The 19,896-nt window shown below is 44.5% G+C and overlaps 1 protein-coding gene across 3 annotated transcripts in view; it reads left to right on the top strand.

Annotated features, from left to right (window-relative positions):
* Positions 1–569: 569 nt before the first annotated feature.
* Positions 570–19,896, top strand: part of XRN1 (5'-3' exoribonuclease 1) — a 155,979-nt gene continuing 136,652 nt past the window's right edge. For all 3 annotated transcript variants that reach the window (XM_077488212.1, XM_077488211.1, XM_077488210.1), the window contains exons 1-3: positions 570–705; positions 14,003–14,235; positions 18,729–18,826. In XM_077488212.1, the coding sequence (XP_077344338.1) occupies positions 631–705; positions 14,003–14,235; positions 18,729–18,826 (406 nt within the window). In that variant the 5' untranslated portion in view covers positions 570–630. The remainder of the gene's footprint in view (positions 706–14,002; positions 14,236–18,728; positions 18,827–19,896) is intronic.

The raw sequence follows: 19,896 nt of genomic DNA, 5'->3' as shown, positions 1-19,896 counted from the left end.
TGCGCGAACACAAAGTGATTAGGGTGTTCCCAGGCACACCCATGCTGTCGTTCCATAGAAAACAGCTATAATCTCAAATAATTTCAATCTTATAATCTGCTACTTTAGTTGGGGAACACCCGTAGGAAAGAATAAATTCCTATGTGACAGATTTGCCTGCAAATTATTATACACGTTTTATATAGCGCCAACAGTTTACGCAGCACTTTACAATGTATAGCAGGGGACAACACATTTACAGTAATTGTGCAAATGAATTTATATTTGGTCATCCATTATTCTCTATGGGCATTCCTTTCTGCTCCATAATTTTCTATGGACATCCCATTCTGTCATTCCTTTCAGTATATCCCCAAAACTAACAGTTTTGCTTTCAGATACACTTTAAACCACAATGCAGTGACATTTATCTATCTAATATAACCCATCCACCCACAGACCAGGCCATGCAATCACCAGACACCTCTCTAACACTACATGTAGTGAAGCAGAGGAAACAATCATGGCAGCAGGCTTGCGGTGACGTCTTATTCCCTCGCCCGCAGGAGAAGGGTGATAATATCGAATTGCGCCGGATGTGACGTTTGTGTTGTTGCTGCCAGAGATTGATCGGTACCGGACTGTAACAAGATGGGCGTCCCCAAGTTCTATCGCTGGATCTCCGAGCGGTACCCGTGCCTCAGCGAGGTGGTCAAAGAGCATCAGGTAAAGCCGAGGTTGGAGTGACGCAGACATGTGACGTCATCTTCCTGCTTGGAGTGTCATGTTGTGACATGTCTGTGTCATTACTGGCTCTGTGTACTCCTACGGTTCTTCCAGCGCTGACATTGCTTCCTGTACTGCCTGTTCCGTACAGAGCTCACGGCTTATACTTGTCATCTACACTTCTCCTTCCCTCACTGGTGTCACTTCCACTACTCATCACAGTCACTATAAGAGAATAAAGTGTTCACTGTAGACAAATACACTAATAACTATGTGAGAGAATACAGTGATTACTATAGGAGAGGATTCAATATTCCTTATAGGAGGGAATGCTGTGTTCCCTATAGGAGAAATATGAGAGAATACAGTGTCCTCTATAGGAAAAATACAATAAGAATTACATGAGAGAACACAGTGTTCACTATAACAGAGAATTCTGTATTTCCTGTAGGAAAGAATGGAGAGGGTGATTTACTAAAGGCAAATATACTGTGCACTTTAAGTGCATTTTCTCTAGATCTGAGGGGAAGCTTGCTGGTTTCTATCATCAGAGGCGTAACTAGAACCTTCAGGGCCCCAGTGCAAGGAACCATGAAGGGCCCCTCTGACCTTTGGACCCGAGCCCTTTCCAAGGAATCTGTGGTCCCTTTTCTCCCATCACAGGACCCTTGATTATGGTCCTGCAGCAGGATCCCTTCCTGACGTCTTGGGTAGGGTTCCCACCTTTTCTTCAAGTCAAACCCAAAGACCTTAGCAGCGCACAGCTAATTCCTTTTTGTAGTATACACTATACATATATTTTGTGATTAAATAACAATTCTAATTGTATATATTTAAATCACAAGAGTCCCCTCTTGCATCAGAGTTCCCATTTTATATCTGAACTTATAGAGTTCCCCTACACTGTAAGGTGGGGGGGGGTCCCCCTTACTGTTCAGACTCTGATATAAGGGAGAACGGTGAGAACTCTGATGTGAGGGTAACTCTGCAGACTCTGATTTAAGGGGGTCCTTGGTAACTGGAGCCCCCGCTTACATTAATGTCCCCAGCATTCCCCTTTAATCATGGTTCTTAGAGCCTCTGTTACTTAAGAGTCTGCAGAATTTCCATTTTCCACCCATTGCTCTGTATGGGGAGGCGGATATAAACGGACGTGTTTCCATTTATGCCTGCCTGGATCTGATCCAGTAAAAACAGATGGATGGAGATCCATTCACCATCTGTCTAGTAGATTGAATGACAGACTGGCCCATAGAGAACAGTGAGCTGTGTCCGTGTCTGATCTGCACAAGTGGAGCAGACACTGACCTGTCATCCGCCTGCTCAGTGGGGATCAGTGGAGAGATCCCCCCCCCCCTGCTGAGCAGACAGATGTGCTTGGCAGAGTCTGCCTATGTGAAAGGGCCCTAAGGTGGAGCTCTGTGGATTGTAATGTAAAGGGGAACTCTCATTTAAAGGGATCTCTGCTCATCAGAGTCCCCCTTTACATTGCAGTCCACAAAGCTCTCCCTTACATTGGTGTGCTCAGAGGCTGGCAAGAGAAGAGAGGAAGAGACGCTTCACTCAATATAGATGGAGGCTTGGGCCCTGGAGTTCTGCCACTGTGGTCAACAAGCAAGGCCTATTAGCCTGTGCTATACATACACATAGGCTGGCAGAGCATGCTGGGGCTTGTAGTGCACCATACCAGAGAAACTCCAGCGGCTGCTGTGTTGGTAGAGAGGTTCTGGAGGTGACAACACACTCTCTATTCAGTCCCCTCATTGACTGATCCACCTGTGTGCTGCTTTGTTTTCAACCACTGAAATATTTGATTAGGAAGGAAGGCTGTCCAGAGAGCTGTGGATGCCTTGTGAAGGGTTGCAACATCCATGGTAAAAGCTGGCCTTCCCTCCATGATCTAGAAAGGCACGGAGCTGCCGGGGATGGAATGTGGACACACACACACACACACACACACACACACACACACACACACACACACACACACACACACACACCTCGCTCTATCTCTTTCCTCTCCTATCCTTGAGAGGAGGGAGGGGTGGGCAGGCTGTCGGTAAGTACGGGGTCTGTGCAGTGTGAGAGAGAACCCTGGAGCTGTATCCCGGTCTTTTGGGCCCCCCCAAAGTGGCAGAACTACAGGGCCCAGTTGCAAGTGCGACTGCTGCGACCCTGATAATTATTACGCCACTGTCTATCATCCAATCATATACAAACAAAAATGCTTATTTTCCTTGCATGTGATCAAGTATTCTTTACAAAGTGAAGTTCAGTGCATATTATTTTTGCCTTTAGTAAATCAACCCCACACTGTTCAGTATAAGAGAAAATTCAATATTTGCTATAGGAGAGAATACAGTGTTTGCTGTTGGGGAAATACAATAATAATTATGTGAGAGAACACTGTTTGTTATTGGAGAGAATACAGTGTGCACTATAGGGGAGATATAATAACTATATGAGAGAATACATTGTTCACTACAGGAGAGAATTCAATATTCTCTACTAGGTGTGCACAGATGGCACTTTTTTTAAGACCGAGTACAAGTACTGATACTCTTTCATTTACTAGCTGATACTTTTTTTTTCATGTCACGTGACAGTGGCACAAATATGCAGCAATGATAGGTGGCACTTATGAAACGTGGACAGTGTCAGTAGTTTTATATTTTATTTTTTACAATTTGTATATTTTGTTGATTTTATTTACATAGCTTTATTTATGGAGGGGGGTGGAAGGTGTCAAAGTTTTTTTTTTTTTTTTTTTTTTTTTTTTTTTTTTACAATTTTTAACTTTTAAATATTTATTACAACTCTTTCAGTTTTTTTTTTTTTTTTATCAACCCTGTGGGGGGGGGGGGGGCTTTGGTGAGATATTGTGGGTCTAAACAAATCTCTGGTATCTCCCATTGGAGATGAGGGGGGGGGGGGGAGGCACAAAGGACACAGATTCCCTAATTCCTTCATCTTCAGTGCAGCTGAGGCTGAAGAGAAAGGAACAGGAGACAGCGGCTCAGTTTACTCTGCTCAGCTATAAATGGACAGAGTCAAGGAGCCAGTAAAATACATATTTACCGGATGCTTCCTCCGTTCTTCATCCTGACAGATCCAGGACGAGGGGGGAACCCGGAGGAGGACACGGGACAGTCGGGGATGATCAGTGCAGCGGTGGGGGCAGTTAAAATCACAGATCTCCGTGTGGATATATATATATATATATATATATATATATATATATATATATACACACACACACACATACAGTATCTCACAATATTGAGTACACCCCTCACGTTTTTGTAAATATTTTACATCCACCAGCTTCGTGATGTCATCATGGAGGAGTGGAAGAGGACTCCAGTGCCAACCTGTGAACTCCATGCCCAAGAGGGTTAAAGCAGTGCTTGAAAATAATGGTGGCCACACAAAATATTGACACTTTGGGCCCAATTTGGACATTTTCACTTTAGGGGTGTACTCACTTTTGTTGCCAGCGGTTTAGATAATACTGCATTTATGGGCTTATAACATGCACCTTAACTTTTAGAAAAAAAAACTTTACACAGACCCCATGCATGGTACATGGGACCCCTGCACAACACACTGCCCCCTTTCATTATATAGACAACCCCCGCCCCCCCCAGCATACTCAAAAGTTGAGAAAACTTCACACTGTAAGCCTGTCAGCCCCTTCTCATACACCGCTCCTGCTGTGTCACTCTCATTGTAAATCAAAGTTTTCTAAATACCTCCATTAATGGCGAACCCGGTAACGTGACTGCTCTCCTCTTTGTCATTAGCGGTCACATGACCAGTCTCATCCTCCAATCAAAAGCTACACATGTGGAGGAGGAGGAGAGCAGCCACAATGAGTGGCATTAATTGAGGGATTCAGAGGCTTAGATTTACATTGTCATATACCGCTCCTTTTGTGTAACTTTCAAAGGGCTGGCAGTAATGTTTTCTGAACTTTAAAGTTTCCTGCCAGCACTGTCCCGTGGCCAGGAGAGGTGGGGCAGCCGGCCTGACCCCATCCCAATGGGTGGCACCCGTGGCGGACCGCCCGATCCCCGTTGGTAAAAAAAACTGTTATCGGCGTGTAACACGCAGGCATGGTTTACCCTCTATTTTCAGGGTAAAAAAGTTTGTGTTATATGCTGATAAATACGGTAATTAATTGATGCGTGTTTGAGTAATTTAAACTGTTATACAAGCTGTACATTCACTACTTTACATTGCAGCAAAGTGTCATTTCTTGAGTGTTGTCGCATGAAAAGATATAATAAAATATTTACAAAAATGTGAGGGATGTACTGACTTTTGTGAGATACTGCGTATATATTGTATAAAATACATGTGCCGAATCTGGCCTGCCAGGCTATTTCATGTGGCCCTCACACCCAGGGGGAGGGGTGGAAGGGAGATGTGAAAGAGAGCTGAACCGTGTACTCTGTACAAAGCACACCACTGAACCCTGCACATAAAGCACTCCAGGTATTTATTGCCCCTTTAAGATCCTCCCATTGTAATTTGGCCACACCCACCATTTAATGCGATTCAGCAGGGGACCTGGTTGAGTTCCTGCACCTATTCTCTGAGAACAAAGACCTGGATACATTTATACTAGGGAGAGGATGCACTGGAAACCTTTGCTACCATTGTGCTATGTGCTGGGTGTCCAGTGCGCCCCTGTGCCTTTTAAGAAGGGGTGGGCTCCCTCCAGACTCGCCTGCCCTCTGCCTATCCATTATAATGTTTGTGCTTCCTACTAATGGAGGCTCTCAAAATTTAGAGTTAGGACTGCAGATCATTTTTTTCCCCGTGTGTGTGTGTGTGTGTGTGTGTGTGTGTGTGTGTGTGTGTGTGTGTGTATATGTATGTATGATATACAGTATCTCACAAAAGTGAGTACACCTCTCACGTTTTTGTAAATATTTTATTATATCTTTTCATGTGACAACACTGAAGAAATTACACTTTGCTACAATGTAAAGTAGTGAGTTTACAGCTTGTATAACAGTGTAAATTTGCTGTCCCCTCAAAATAACTCAACACACGTCTAAACCGCTGGCAACAAAAGTGAGTACACCTCTAAGTGAAAACGTCCAAATTGGTCCCAATTAGCCATTTTCCCTCCCCGGTGTCATGTGACTTGTTAGTGTTACAAGGTCTCAGGTGTACATGGGGAGCAGGTGTGTTAAATTTGGTGTTATCGCTCTCACTCTCTCATACTGGTCACTGGAAGTATAATATGACAAAAAATTTCTCAGAGGATCTGAAAAAAAGAATCGTTGCTCTACATAAAGATGGCCTAGGCCAGTGATGGCGAACCTTGGCACCCCAGATGTTTTGGAACTACATTTCCCATAATGCTCATGCACTGTGCAGTGTAGCTGAGCTTCATGGGAAATGTAGTTCCAAAACATCTGGGGTGCCAAGGTTTGCCATCACTGGCCTAGGCAATAAGAAGATTGCCAAGACCCTGAAACTGAGCTGCAGCAAGGTGGCCAAGACCATACAACAGTTTACCAGGACAGGTTCCATCATAACAGGCCTCGCCATAGTCGACCAAAGAAGTTGAGTGCACGTGCTCAGCATCATATCCAGAGGTTGTCTTTGGGAAATAGACAAATAAGTGCTGCCAGCATTGCTGCAGAGATTGCAGGGGTGGGGGGTCAGCCTGTCAGTGCTCAGACCATACCGTACGCCGCACACTGCATCAAATTGGTCTGCATGGCTGTCATCCTAGCCTCTAAAGATGCACGAGAAAGCCCTCAGTTTGCTGAAGACAAGCAGTCTAAGGACATAGATTACTGGAACCATGTCCTGTGGTCTGATGAGACCAAGATACACTTATTTGGTTCAGATGGTGTCAAGCGTATGTGGCAGCAAACAGGTGAGGAGTATAAAGACCAGTGTGTCTTGCCTACAGTCAAGCATGGTGGTGGGAGTGTCATGGTCTGGGGCTGCATGAATGTTGCCAACACTGGGGAACTACATTTCATTGAGGGAACCATGAATGCCAACATGTACTTTGACATATTGAAGTAGAGCATGGTCCCTCTGTGGGTGCTCCTGGAGGTGCCTGGCTGTGACCCTTGTGCACTTCAGGCACTCCTCTGGCTCCCCGGGAATTTGCGCCCTCCCTCCTTAAGCCCCATGCCGCTACATGGTCTGCGGGTGTGGGACTCAGTTCGCTTTTCCAGTAGTCTGATGTCCCCCTTTCTACCCCTACTCCCCATCACTCATAACCCTCTTTTCCCCCCGGGTCTGGAGGAACCCTAGGCATTCTCCTGGTGGTCCTCGCATGGCTACCCACGAGTCCAAAATTTTCTTTCCTCATGCTTACTCCCCTCCTGGGAGAGTATCTGAGAAACACAAGGGGCGCCGGCTAACGAGCATTATCACTTTATCCAATTAAAGCACTGGATTGCAATGTTGCACCGCATGTCCACCTACCCCTTCCAAAAAACTTTTTTTGAATATTCATGCCAGCACGCCACAGGGTCCCCAGGTCTTATTTTGGCCATTTATGCCTCTCTGAATGGTCGCTCGCCATCAGCACCCCTCTCTTATATGACTCAATGGGAAAAGGACCTTCAGGCCCCAGTAGACCCAGAGGACTGGAGCAGGGCCTGGAAAACGGTCGCCAAATGCTCGTTCAACACAAATACCCTAGAGGCTGCATATAAAGTAATGTTCCGATGGTATTGGGTACCTGCCTGCACAGCTCGGGCTTTCCCTGGGAGTACTGACAGATGCTTCCGCAACTGTGGACAGCGAGGTGATGTTATGCACACATGGTGTGCTTGCCCAAGGCTGGTGGGGTTCTGGTCTAGAATTTTTGGTTTGCTGCAGACACTCTTCCACCTAACGATCTGAAGGGACGCTAAGCTAGCTCTCCTACATTGCCCGGTACCTGGTTTGCGAGGCCCTCAACAGAAGCTGGCTACTTATTTATTTATAGGGGCCAAGCGGACCATTGCCCAAGCCTGGAAGTCCCAACGGGTAGATTTTCAAGGGGTTAAAGCCCGCATGACTGCTATGTTACTTCAGGAACGTATGTCCAGTATTGTCCATAATTCTCATGCTAAATTTCTAAAAATCTGGGAGCCGTGGATCTCCTATGAGTTCCCCGCACTCCAAGCTGCATGCCTGGGCTTGGTCTAACTCCTCTTGGCGAGGCGTCCACACCCGAACTTTCCCCCTCCTTTCTTCCCCCTCTTTTCTCCCTACCTTTCCTTCTTCTGTTCCCTATCTCTTTTCACTCTTCTTTGTAATCTCTCCCATTGCTAACAAATACTGCTGCCCCCCGTAGAAGGGGGTAGTGGGAGAAGGGCTTGCCCTCCGGAAACGATAAAGGAACAAGTTGCTTGGTACTGGAGCCAGTCTCGATACCATCCCCTACTCATTTTCCTTCCTTTTCTTGTGTTTTTATAAGTATAATGTGATGGTTTGCCCTTCGGTTTCATATTCATGCTTTGTAGCCCCTGCGAGGGCGCACAAGGAGCAGATTGTAGTCTCTTGTTTATTCCTGTTTATTCAAAATTTTCAATAAACATATTGAAACAGAAGTAGTGCATGAGCTCTTCCCTTCGGAGACTGGGCCGCAGGGCAGTATTCTAACATAACCATCCCTAACACACCTCCAAGACGCCCACTGCCTTGCTAAAGAAGCTGAGGGCAAAGGTGATGGACTGGCCAAGCACGTCTCCAGACCTAAACACTATTGAGCATCTGTGAGGCATTCTCAAACAGAAGGTGGAGGAGCGCAAGGTATTTAACTTTCACCAGCTCTATGATGTTGTCATGGAGGAGTGGAAGAGGACTCCAGCGGCAACCTGTGAAGCTCTGGTGAACTCCATGCCCAAGAGGGTTAAGGCAGTGCTTGAAAATAATGGTGGTCACTCAAAATATTGACACTTTGGGCCGAATTTGAACACTTTCACTTAGGGGTGTACTTACTTTTGTTGCTAGTGGTTTAGATATTAATGGTTGTGTTTTGCGTTATTTTGGGGCAACAGCAAATTTACACTGTTATACAAGCTGTACACTCACTACTTTACATTACAGCAAAGTCTAAATTCTTCAGTGTTGTCACATGAAAATATATAATAAAATATTTACAAAAAAGGAGTGTATTCACTTTTGTGAGATACTGTATATATACACTGTTTAAAAAATGGAACACTTTTTAATCAGAGTAAGCATCAAGCCAATTAAACTCCTCTTGTATTGATCTGGTCGTTTAAGTAGCAGAGGGGGTTGTTAATCAGTTTTAGCTGCTTTGGTGTTAAAGAAATTGATGGGCAACAATGAGACAACCTCCAAAACAGGAATGGTTTTACAGGTGGAGGCCACTGACTTTTTTCCATACTTATCTTTTCTTACTGTTTCTCACTAGTTTTACATTTGGCCAGGATTAGTGTCACTACTGGTAGCATGAGACGATATCTGGACCCCATAGAGGTTGCACAGGCAGTTCAACTCCTCCAGGATGGCACATCAAAACGTGCCATTGTCAGAAGGTTTGCTGTGTCTCCCAACACAGTCTCAAGAGCAGGGAGGAGATTCCAGGAGACAGGCAGTTACTCTAGGACAGTGGTCATCAACCCTGTCCTCAGGGCCCATTAACAGGCCAGGTTTGCAAGATAACTGAAATACGTCACAGGTGATATCATTTGCTGCTCAGTGATTGCAGTATTCTAGTCTGCATCTCTCCAAGGTAATTCATAAAACCTGCCCTGTTAGTGTGCCCTGAGGACAGGTTTGATGACCACTGCTCTAGGATAAGCTGAACAGGGCCGTAGAAGGTCCTTAACCTATCAGCAGGATTGGTATCTGCTCCTTTGTGCAAGGAGGAACAGGATGTGCACTGCCAGAGCCCTGCAAAATTACCTACAGAATTGGCAGGTCCGCCACTGATACCCTATGCTTTTCACAGATGAGAGCATGTTTACCCCGAACACATGTGACAGACGTGAAAGGGTCTGGAGAAGCCATGGAGAACGTTATGCTGCCTGTAACATCGTTCAACACGACCTTCCAAAATTGACCCTAGCATATGAATGGGGACCTTGGATTGTGGGCTCCTTGAGGGTAGGGACCAATGTGAGTGTGCAATGTACAGGGATAGGTGTAGACACTCACTCGGGTTGAACTGGATGGACTAGTGTCTTTATTCAACCTTACTAACTATGAAACTATGACTGTTTTGGTGGTGGATCAGTGATAGTCTGGGGGGACATATCCATGGAGGAAACTCAGACCTCTACAGGCTAGAGACAATGGGTATCTGGATGAAATCATTGGACCCATTGTCAGACCCTACGCTTGTGCAGTGGGTACTGGGTTCCTCCTGGTTCACGACAATGGATCATGTAGCGAGAGTGTGCAGCCTGACCTAAATTCAATAGAACATCTGGGACATTATGTTTTGGTCCATCCGGTGCCACCAGGTTGCACCTCGCTCTGTTCAGGAACTCAGTGCTGCCCTGCTCCATATCTGGCAGGAAACCACCCCAGGACACCATCAGTCTCATTTGGAGCATTCCCTGGCATTGTCGGGCATGCATACAAGCAAGTGTGGGGCCGTACATACTACTGAGCACCATTTTGAGTTTCAATGAAATTTCAACAAAATGGACTAGCCTGCTGCATGATTTTCTTTATCGTACATCACAGGACACAGAGCCTTAGTAGTAACTATATGGATTATATAGGCCATCTTTAGGTGATGGACACTGGCACACCCTAGACAGGAAGTTTACTCCCTATATAATCCCTCCCCTTACCATGAGTACCTCAGTTTTTTTTCGCCAGTGTCTAATGTGTTGGTCACAAGTAAAGATGAGCTGTGCTGAGCTCCGCTGGAGTATTCCTTGCTGGGGCAAGCCATGCAGCCAGATCCATTTGAAGTGTCTTTTTCAGGCTGAATTGAATGGTACTCAGGCCTTGCGTCAGAAGAAACTAGGTTTAGCCTGTAACGCTTCTCTTTTTAGAGAGCTGGCCCCCGGGATCCAGTGCTTTGTTTTTTTTCAGCCATGTTTCCTGGCGGGGTGCTATATGGGCCCAAAAAAGGGTCCCCGGTCCTTTGAAGGTTTTCTAATGGAACCTTACCATGATGAGTGAAGATTGGGTCTGTTGGTTTACCACAGAACCCTGCGGCGGATAAGAGAAGTGGAGATTTCTATAGAATTTTTAAGTTCTTATGGGTTTTCTCCTTTTAAAAGTAAATGTTGTCATGCCTAAAAATTACCGCCGGGGGCTGTCGAGCACGTTCCTGTTCTATGCTTGTCAGATCTCGTCTTTGTGTCAGCAGAAGCTGCAGGATTCCTCCAGTCCCGGGCCTCTGGTAAGATGTCGGAAGGGGGGGGGGTTTCTTCAGAAATTACATCCCCCCCCCCCCCCACCAGGGCCCCCTCTACAGGAAGCAGAGGGAGCCCGGAGCGGTCGTTGGTATGCCACTCCGCTTCTCCTTACACCGCTGTCAGCGGCGGTTCTTTCCCTCTCCAGCCTCCCCTCAGATTTGGCTCTCCTTCTCCTCTTCCCCCCCACATGCAGACTGAAAACAAACTCCTTTAAAAAAAAAAAAGAGTGGGGTGGCACAGTAGACAGAGAAGGAGGGGGCGTGGCCTAGCGCGCTGTCAGTGAGCTGTAGTGTTTACAGGCTGAATTTGCCTAACAGAGGGACACAGAGCAGACTGGGGGCATGTGAATGTATTGACACACGCATTCCCCAGGCACATTTACTTTGCATCAGGCTAAGCGTTAATAGCAGTGGCAGTTGCTGGACTATTTGCTCAGCAGTGGGTGCATTTTTTTTCTGTCATTACCTCTGTGTTTGTGTCAGGCACTATGGTTGGCAAATGGGGAGGTGCAAACACCCCTTCTTTCTGGTATACAGATGTATTGCTTAGCTACAAAGACTGAGGTACTCCCGGTAAGGGGAGGGGAATATAGGGAGTAAACTTCCTGTCTAGGGTGTGCCAGTATCCATCACCTAAAGGTGGCCTATATAACCCATATAGTTACTACTATGGCTCTGTGTCCTGTGATGTACTCCAAGAAAAGGATTTTACAGGTAAGCTGTTATAAAAATCCTATTTTTTCACTTTGATTTTTGGGGTGTCTTTGAATTTAGCCCTCTGTAGGTTGATAATTTTCATTTCCATCAAACGATATGGCATCCTTTCATTCCTAACACATTACCTAGTCCACATCAGTATAGGTATCCAGCATGATATTTTTCCCCATTGAGATCTGATCTGTTTTCAAAGTGTTCCTTTCATTTTTTTTTTTTTTGAGCAGTGTATATACATACTATATTACCAAACGTATTGGGACGCCTGCCTTGAATTAGCCCACCCTTTGCAGCTATAACAGCTTCAACTCTTCTGAGAAGGCTGTCCACAAGGTTTAGTGTGTCTTTGGGAATATTTGACCATTCTTTCAGAAGCACATTTGTAAGGTCAAGCGCTGATGTGAACGAGAACGCAAGAGACTCTCTTAATTTGCAGGGACACTTTGTGTTTGGCTACTGAACAGGAAATTAAGGTAAATATCCTCAAAAGGACAGCAAAAATAAACCTTTCAGGGGTTACAACCCACCTTTTACTCTATCCAAAATAAAGAAAAAAATGTTTAACCTATAGTTCTACTTTAAAGTGATGTTAAAAGCTGAGTTTTTTTTTTTTTTTTTTTTTCTTTTAACCACTTTCAGACCGGACCATTTTGCTGGTCAAAGACCAGACCACTTTTTGCGATTCGGCACTGCGTCGCTTTAACTGACAATTGCGCGACGTGGCTCCCAAACAAGATTGACGTCCTTTTTTTCCCACAAATAGAGCTTTCTTTTGGTGGTATTTGATCACCCCTGCGGTTTTTATTTTTTGCGCTATAAACAAAAATAGAGCGCCAATTTTGAAAAAAACGCATTATTTTTTACTTTTTGTTATAATAAATATTCCCCAAAAATATATAAAAAAAACATTTTTTTCCCTCAGTTTAGGCTGATACGTATTCTTCTACATATTTTTGGTAAAAAAAAATCGCAATAAGTGATTATTGATTGGTTTGCACAAAAGTTATAGCGTTTACAAAATAGGGATAGTTTTATAGCATTTTTATTAATAATTTTATTTATTTTTTTTTTTTTACTAGTAATGGCGGCGATCAGCGTTTTTTTTTTTTTTTTTTTTTTTTATTATTGTGCCTGCGACATTTTGGGGGACCCATCGGACATTTTTGACACATTTTTGGTACCATTGTCATTTATACAATAATCACTGCTATATAAATGCAGTGATTCCTGTGTAAATGACACTGGCAGTGAAAGGGTTAACCAGTGGGTGGCAGTGTAGGGGTTAAGTGTTCCTAGGGGTGTGTTACTAACTGTGGGGGGGTTGGGCTTTCATTTAGTGAACACTGATCTCTGCTCCAATCACATGGAGCAGAGATCAGCGTCACTAGTTGCTAGGCAGAATGGAGAAATGCTGTTTACACGGCATTTCCTCCATTCAGCCGTCCCATGAGACGATCGCGGGGATGCCCGCGGCGATCGAGTCCGCGGGTCCTGCGACCGGACTCACGGGGGGCCCCGACCAGCGCGGGAGCGGGCCGCCGCCGGCGCGCTCCCGATGGCTGGGCGGCATTGAAGATTGGACGTACCTGTACGCCAATATGCCTGCCCGTGCCATTCTGTCGACTTACATCGTCGTGCGCTGGTCGAGAAGTGGTTAAAATAACAAACATTTCATACTTGCCTGCTCTGTGCAGTGCTTTTACACAGAGTAGCCCTGATCCTCCTCGGTTCCTCCACTGGAGCTCTTGGCGATTCCCTCTTGCCGAGTGCCCCCATAGCAAGCAGCTTGAGCTCCAGAGATGCTGCTCTGTCTTTCCATTCAGACACTAGAGCACGGCTTGGCTTTGCCCCACACCCGCACTCTCCTCATTGGCTTACTGTCTGTGATTGACAGTAGCAGCAGAGACCCCAGAAAGCTGCTCCTCTTGTGCACATCACTGGATCGAGATGGGGCTTAGTTAAGTTTTAAGGGGGGGGGGGCTGGAGGTGTTGCTGCACACAGGAGATCTTTTGGTTTCATGCATACAATGAATACATGAAGGTAAAGATCCTTGATCCTTTACAACCACTTGAATGAATAAAGAAACCTTGTTAGGACGCTTTGCTTTCTTTTTTTCCAGCTTTTGTATATTAAACTGACCATAATCTGCAAGTAATTATTTTACATGTGGTAAAAGGGTGGATGTTAAATGACACTGTTGCTTTTCCTAGATTCCAGAGTTCGACAATCTGTACTTGGACATGAATGGCATCATTCATCAATGCTCTCACCCGAACGACGAGGATGTGCACTTTCGAATTACAGAAGACAAGATATTTTCAGATATATTTCACTACTTGGAAGTTCTGTTCCGTATTATCAAGCCAAGGAAGGTTTTCTTCATGGCTGTGGATGGTGTTGCTCCCAGGGCAAAAATGAACCAGCAGCGGGGAAGACGATTTAGGTATTTGTCTCCTTTTTACTCATAACTTTTTGGGCAGAAATTTCCAAACTTGGAGTTATTTAGGAACCGATTTGAAAAATTTCCAGATTTTTAGACGTACATTAAGCTCACTATACACATTAAAATCTAACCAACAGCCTTTGTACAATAACCTTTAGATTCACCAAAACTGTGTTACATGAGGACCTACCTAGACAGACCTATTTATTTGTATACAATCAGGCCGACCCTTGCAGTAGATCAGCGGTATTCTTCCGGCTGATACGGACGACGGGGGCACTATTCTTCCGGCTGATACGGACGACGGGGGCACTATTCTTCCGGCTGATACGGACGACGGGGGCACTATTCTTCCGGCTGATACGGACGACGGGGGCACTATTCTTCCGGCTGATACGGACGACGGGGGCACTATTCTTCCGGCTGATACGGACGACGGGGGCACTATTCTTCCGGCTGATACGGACGACGGGGGCACTGTTCTTCCGGCTGATACGGACGACGGGGGCACTGTTCTTCCGGCTGATACGGACGACGGGGGCACTGTTCTTCCGGCTGATACGGACGACGGGGGCACTGTTCTTCCGGCTGATACGGACGACGGGGGCACTATTCTTCCGGCTGATACGGACGACGGGGGCACTATTCTTCCGGCTGATACGGACGACGGGGGCACTATTCTTCCGGCTGATATGGACGACGGGGGCACTATTCTTCCGGCTGATACGGACGACGGGGGCACTATTCTTCCGGCTGATACGGACCGCGGGGGCACTATTCTTCCGGCTGATACGGACCGCGGGGGCACTATTCTTCCGGCTGATACGGACCGCGGGGGCACTATTCTTCCCGCTGACAGCAGTGATGGGGCACAAGTCCTCCTACTGACCACGGGCGCTATGTGTTTTTTTTTTTTTTTTAACGCTCACTGACCACAGCCCGGTCCCCTAAAGTTTGAAGGACAGTAAACTAGCCCTTTTGTTTAAAAATTTTGGAGACCCCTGCGCTAAATAGTTGTTGGTAAATTGAAAGGAGATTTTAGGAGATCATATTGTTGTAATGTGTATAGTGAGCTTTAATCAAGCCACTGTTTTTTTTTTGTTTTTTGTTTTTATGGCATCAACTTTCATCTAACATTCGGCTTATATAAATGTTACATAGCATATATACTTTTGGTTTCCTGATGTATGCATTATACGCCAAGTATTTCTTGTGACTATGGAGGAAGTGTAGATGTCCCCATTGATTTTTCCTGTGTGAAGACTCTGTACACAACAGAACATAACAGTGCAGAGTTTGGAATAGGAAAAAGGATTTGGACTTTATATGCACAGATACACATGTATTCATAAAAATATGAATATATATTAAAAAAAAAAACACCGTAACCTCCTATTGGTAATAGGCATGCGTCTATTGAAAGACAATAACTTGTGTCCAAAAAGGCTCAGTGGAAGTGGATATGGTGTAAAGTTGCTTTGCTCTACATGTTGCGCACCTCAGTGCTTCCTCAGAAGCTTCAGGGAAGTGTTAGATTAAATAACGCATACAGGCGTGGTCATCAAGTAGTTATGGAGAGTATTGATCAGATGGAGTGAAAATCAGCCAGCAAAAGGTAACGCAGACTGATGGTATGGTGGGGAAAAGTCAACTAAAATTATTGAAAGTACAACTAAAAACCATGATTCGCTTCAGATACACTGACAGCCAGCAAGGTTAGAGATCCACACATGGTAAGTAGAGCCTGCTTAACTGTAGGAGTGAATATCTCTGCCAATCCTGCTAAGGCATTGCCTTGTAGACACCTCCACTGCAGACTTCCATCCTGACTCCTGCTTGCAGACAGCAAAGGCAGAATCAACAGGGGATAGTTGTTTATAGTTCCTCCATTATCTCATCTAAAGTTTGAATGTTTCTGCTTACACGCAGTACAGGCACATTTGAACAAGGCAGCAAATAATTACAAATAACAAAGTTGATGATTTCAGTTTTGTGCTTGCACATCTTATGTAATTGCTTTAGCTATTAAAGTGATAATAAACCAAAAAGCAAACGTTATATTGCTGGTTACCAGTTTGAAATTGTGATAGCTGCATTCGTTTTCTTTTTTAGGCTTTCTTTTATTTTCACCTGGTGATCCAGCTGGAGTCTGTTGTTTTTCAAAGGACCCAGCTCTCTTGCAGATGTAGCAGTTGGAGGATTGAGACAAACCATTTTAACACTGACAGTTAAAATGGACCGCTTTTATTTATGTAAAACTTTTATCCCAAAGGGAATAAATCGGTTGCTGTAACTGCTTAAAGGATAAGTTCACCTTTTTGAACATGTTACATGTTCCACCTGTATTTCGTTTGGAAGATGTAACACGTTCCAGCAGCTGCAGCCTCTCTTCTTCGCCACCCACCCTATGACAGTGAGCCGGGACCATATCCCTGCACCCGCTGTCACTATTTGAAAATAACACAGCTGTACAGGGTTCTACAGCTGCTTCATTAATTCACAGTTTCATGTGAATGCATGAACTGCAACTACTGTCAGCCATTGCAGCTGACAGCTTGTAGTTCTGAATGAACTGTGAGCTGATGAAAGCCTCGCAGTTCATTTACAGTCCCTGCACCTTGTAAATAGTCAGCCCATATTGGATGTATGGGCTGAAAGCTACTGGGCTCATCTGCAAGAGTCTGACATTGCACCCCTGGCCCTCTGATCATAGGCGCAATGTTTCTAGGCTCCACCGCACATATACTGCGGCAGGGTGGCTCGGCTGCAGGAAACTACATACTTGTACATTGTCCCTGTGACCTGGTCTGGGATTGGACACAGCGGGAGCCAATCAGTGGGCCTGGTGGCTGCGAGGGCCGCTGGCCTCCTTTGATGGCACCGGGACAATGACAGAACGGCAGTCTGCTGATGTAAACAAAGCAGACCGTCCTTCCGTCAGACAGGAACAGAGATATCTGTGCTTCCTGCTATTCAGGAACAGAGATCTCTGTTCCTGCAACGAGTTCATTCCCCCCACACAGTTAGAACACTGAGGGAACACATTTAACCCCTTGATCGCCCCTAATGTTAAAGCGGAGTTCCACCTACAAATGGGACTTCACTGGATCGAATTCCTCCCCACTTTGGCACCTTTCAGGCGGGAGGAGGGAGCGGACATCGCGGGCTCCCTGTCCAGTCAGCAGCTCCAGTATTTGTAGCTGCTGACTTTTAATTTCCCTTGGATTTTATTTACCAAAAATATGTAGCAGAATACATATTGGCCTAAATTGATGACGAAATATAGATTTTTTTTTTACATTTTTTTTTTTTTTCACATTTTTTTTTTTTTCTTTATTGGATATGTTTTATAGCGGAAAGTAAAAAATATAGTTTTTTTTTTTTTTTCAAAATTGTTGCTCTTTTTTGTTTTTTGTTTAATAGTGCAAAAAATAAAAACCGCAGAGGTGATCAAATGCCACCAAAAGCAAGCTCTATTTGTGGGAAAACATTTTATTTGGGTACAGGGTCGCACGCCCGTGCAATTGTCAGTTAAAATAATGCAGTGCCGTATCGCAAAAATTGGCCTGGTCGTTAAGGGGGTAAAACCTTCAGGGGCTGAAATGCTTAAAAAGCGTTAGCTGAAGTTTTGCTTCCATTTCTTTAGGGAATCTAAATCTTCTAGTATATCTAACACTCCACCCCCAACTGATGTGCTGCTGTCCAAAGGTGCCTCCTGTGCTACTTCATCCAGAGTGGGGGCACTCTAATACAGGAGGTGTGTTTACTGCCCACATCACCTGGGTGTAACTGAGAGAGAAAAAAAAAAGGCCAAAAAGAGAAAATGAATGCAGCTACCACACCTAGCAACTAAAAAAAACTGTTTAAAATATGTTTTTTTTTCTGAAGAATGACCTGCCGAAACATTTTGTAATTAATTTCAGCTAATCTTGTGACACATGCCTCCCTAGCAGGCAATATGATCACCTCACATTTCTTTACTGTCATTGAGCAGTACAGCTTGGCCACCAACCTGTTTCTAATATGCTGATGGGTAATGTGATTCCATTTCACTGACCAATCAGAACATTACTTTGTACATTCTTATATCTCCCCCAATCAGCCACCTCTGAATGGATTGACAGCATAGTGCACTGCAAAAAAGCCCCAATGGCTCAAAATCCTGTCCTAAAACTAACTGTATGTTAAAAAAAAAAAACATAGTAGTGTGATATACTGTATATATTTTCTTTTTTTTCCCCCTAAGGAATATATAATTGATTGCCTTTGGATATGAATTTGAGCGCAAACCCTTCACATACTGTCTAGGATTACATGCTCGTATATAGCAGAATTGTCTGATGTTTCCTATCCAGTGATTTGTACCTTCACCACACTATCCACTCCAGACTATATTACTAGCTTTGTTTATTATGCGAAAATTCATTTTTTTTTCCCATGTGTTCTTGCGGTGCGCAGTATTTTTGTTTATTATTCCCACTTTTGCCATTTAGATCAGCAAAAGAAGCAGAAGAAAAAATAAAGAAGGCAGTAGAGAAAGGGGAAGTTTTGCCAACAGAAGCAAGGTTTGACTCCAATTGTATTACTCCTGGTAAGAACATTACAGTGGTCTACAATAAGAGAGACAGCCTCTATGAAATAAACCTGTGGAGTATAGGTTGTGTATTCCAATACAGTGTACTGCCTTTCCTACCCCCACTGCTCGGGAAGGTGCTGATTTCAGGATGTCTATTGCATGCTAATTTTGGCAGAGTGCTTTCAGCCTTGTGGACACTCAAACCTCAGAACTAACAAGTGTCCATAGACAGTACAAGGTGCCCAGCTAATGCATGACTTTTCCTAACCAGGAGGCTGGCACTCTAGCATATCTTAGAGGAAGGCAATTTTTTGCATGTCCCTGCCCGGTAGAAGGGTATATAAAGAGGCAGTGCACCCCACCTCAGTATACAATGTATAATACTCTCTGTGTATAATACTGTGTAATCTTCTTCAGTTATTTTTGCAGTGAGTGTTTGTACTTTCATTATCTAGGGCAGTAGACTTCAAACTATGGCCCTCCAGTTCACAAGCTACAATTCCTGACATGCCTAGTCATGTCTGTGAATTTCAGAGTTTTACAATGCCTCATGGGAAGTGTAGTCCCGCAATAGCTGGAGGGCCGTAGTTTGAAGATCCCTGATCTAAGGGGATTGCTACAGATCTTTCATTATGGTAAGTAAATTGTTTATACTGTATTTAGCCACAAAACAAAATAATTAAAACGAGAAGGAAACACATATAGTGTTCATTTTGAATGATTAGTAAAGTGGTAGTAAACTCTGTTGCACCACTTTTACCTACAGGTAAGCCTATAATAAGACTTACCCGTAGGTATTGTGAATATCTCCTAAACTTAAACTGTTCAGGAGAGATGCTTGACATTACGGCGCATGCGCTCTGAAGGTACGGCTTACAATGCCGATGTTCTATCAGATTAGCCAACCCATCAGATCAGCCAACGGAAGTGGCGTTCCATCAGCTGCGCATGCGTTCCACAGGTTCACTAATCTGACAGAACAGTGGCATCGGACATCTTACTGCGCCCAGCTACGGCTTGAATTTCTGGGTAATTTTAGCAATTAAAGTGAGCGTATACAAATACATTTAGTATCATCTGTGATG

The sequence above is a fragment of the Lithobates pipiens genome, unplaced genomic scaffold (genome assembly GCF_037356315.1).
Source record: "Lithobates pipiens isolate NorthernLeopardFrog02 unplaced genomic scaffold, aLitPip1_a1.2 Scaffold_18, whole genome shotgun sequence".
Lineage (NCBI taxonomy): Eukaryota > Metazoa > Chordata > Amphibia > Anura > Ranidae > Lithobates > Lithobates pipiens.
Note: the sequence above shows the minus strand (reverse complement) of the source record. Positions and strands in the feature narration are given on the sequence as shown.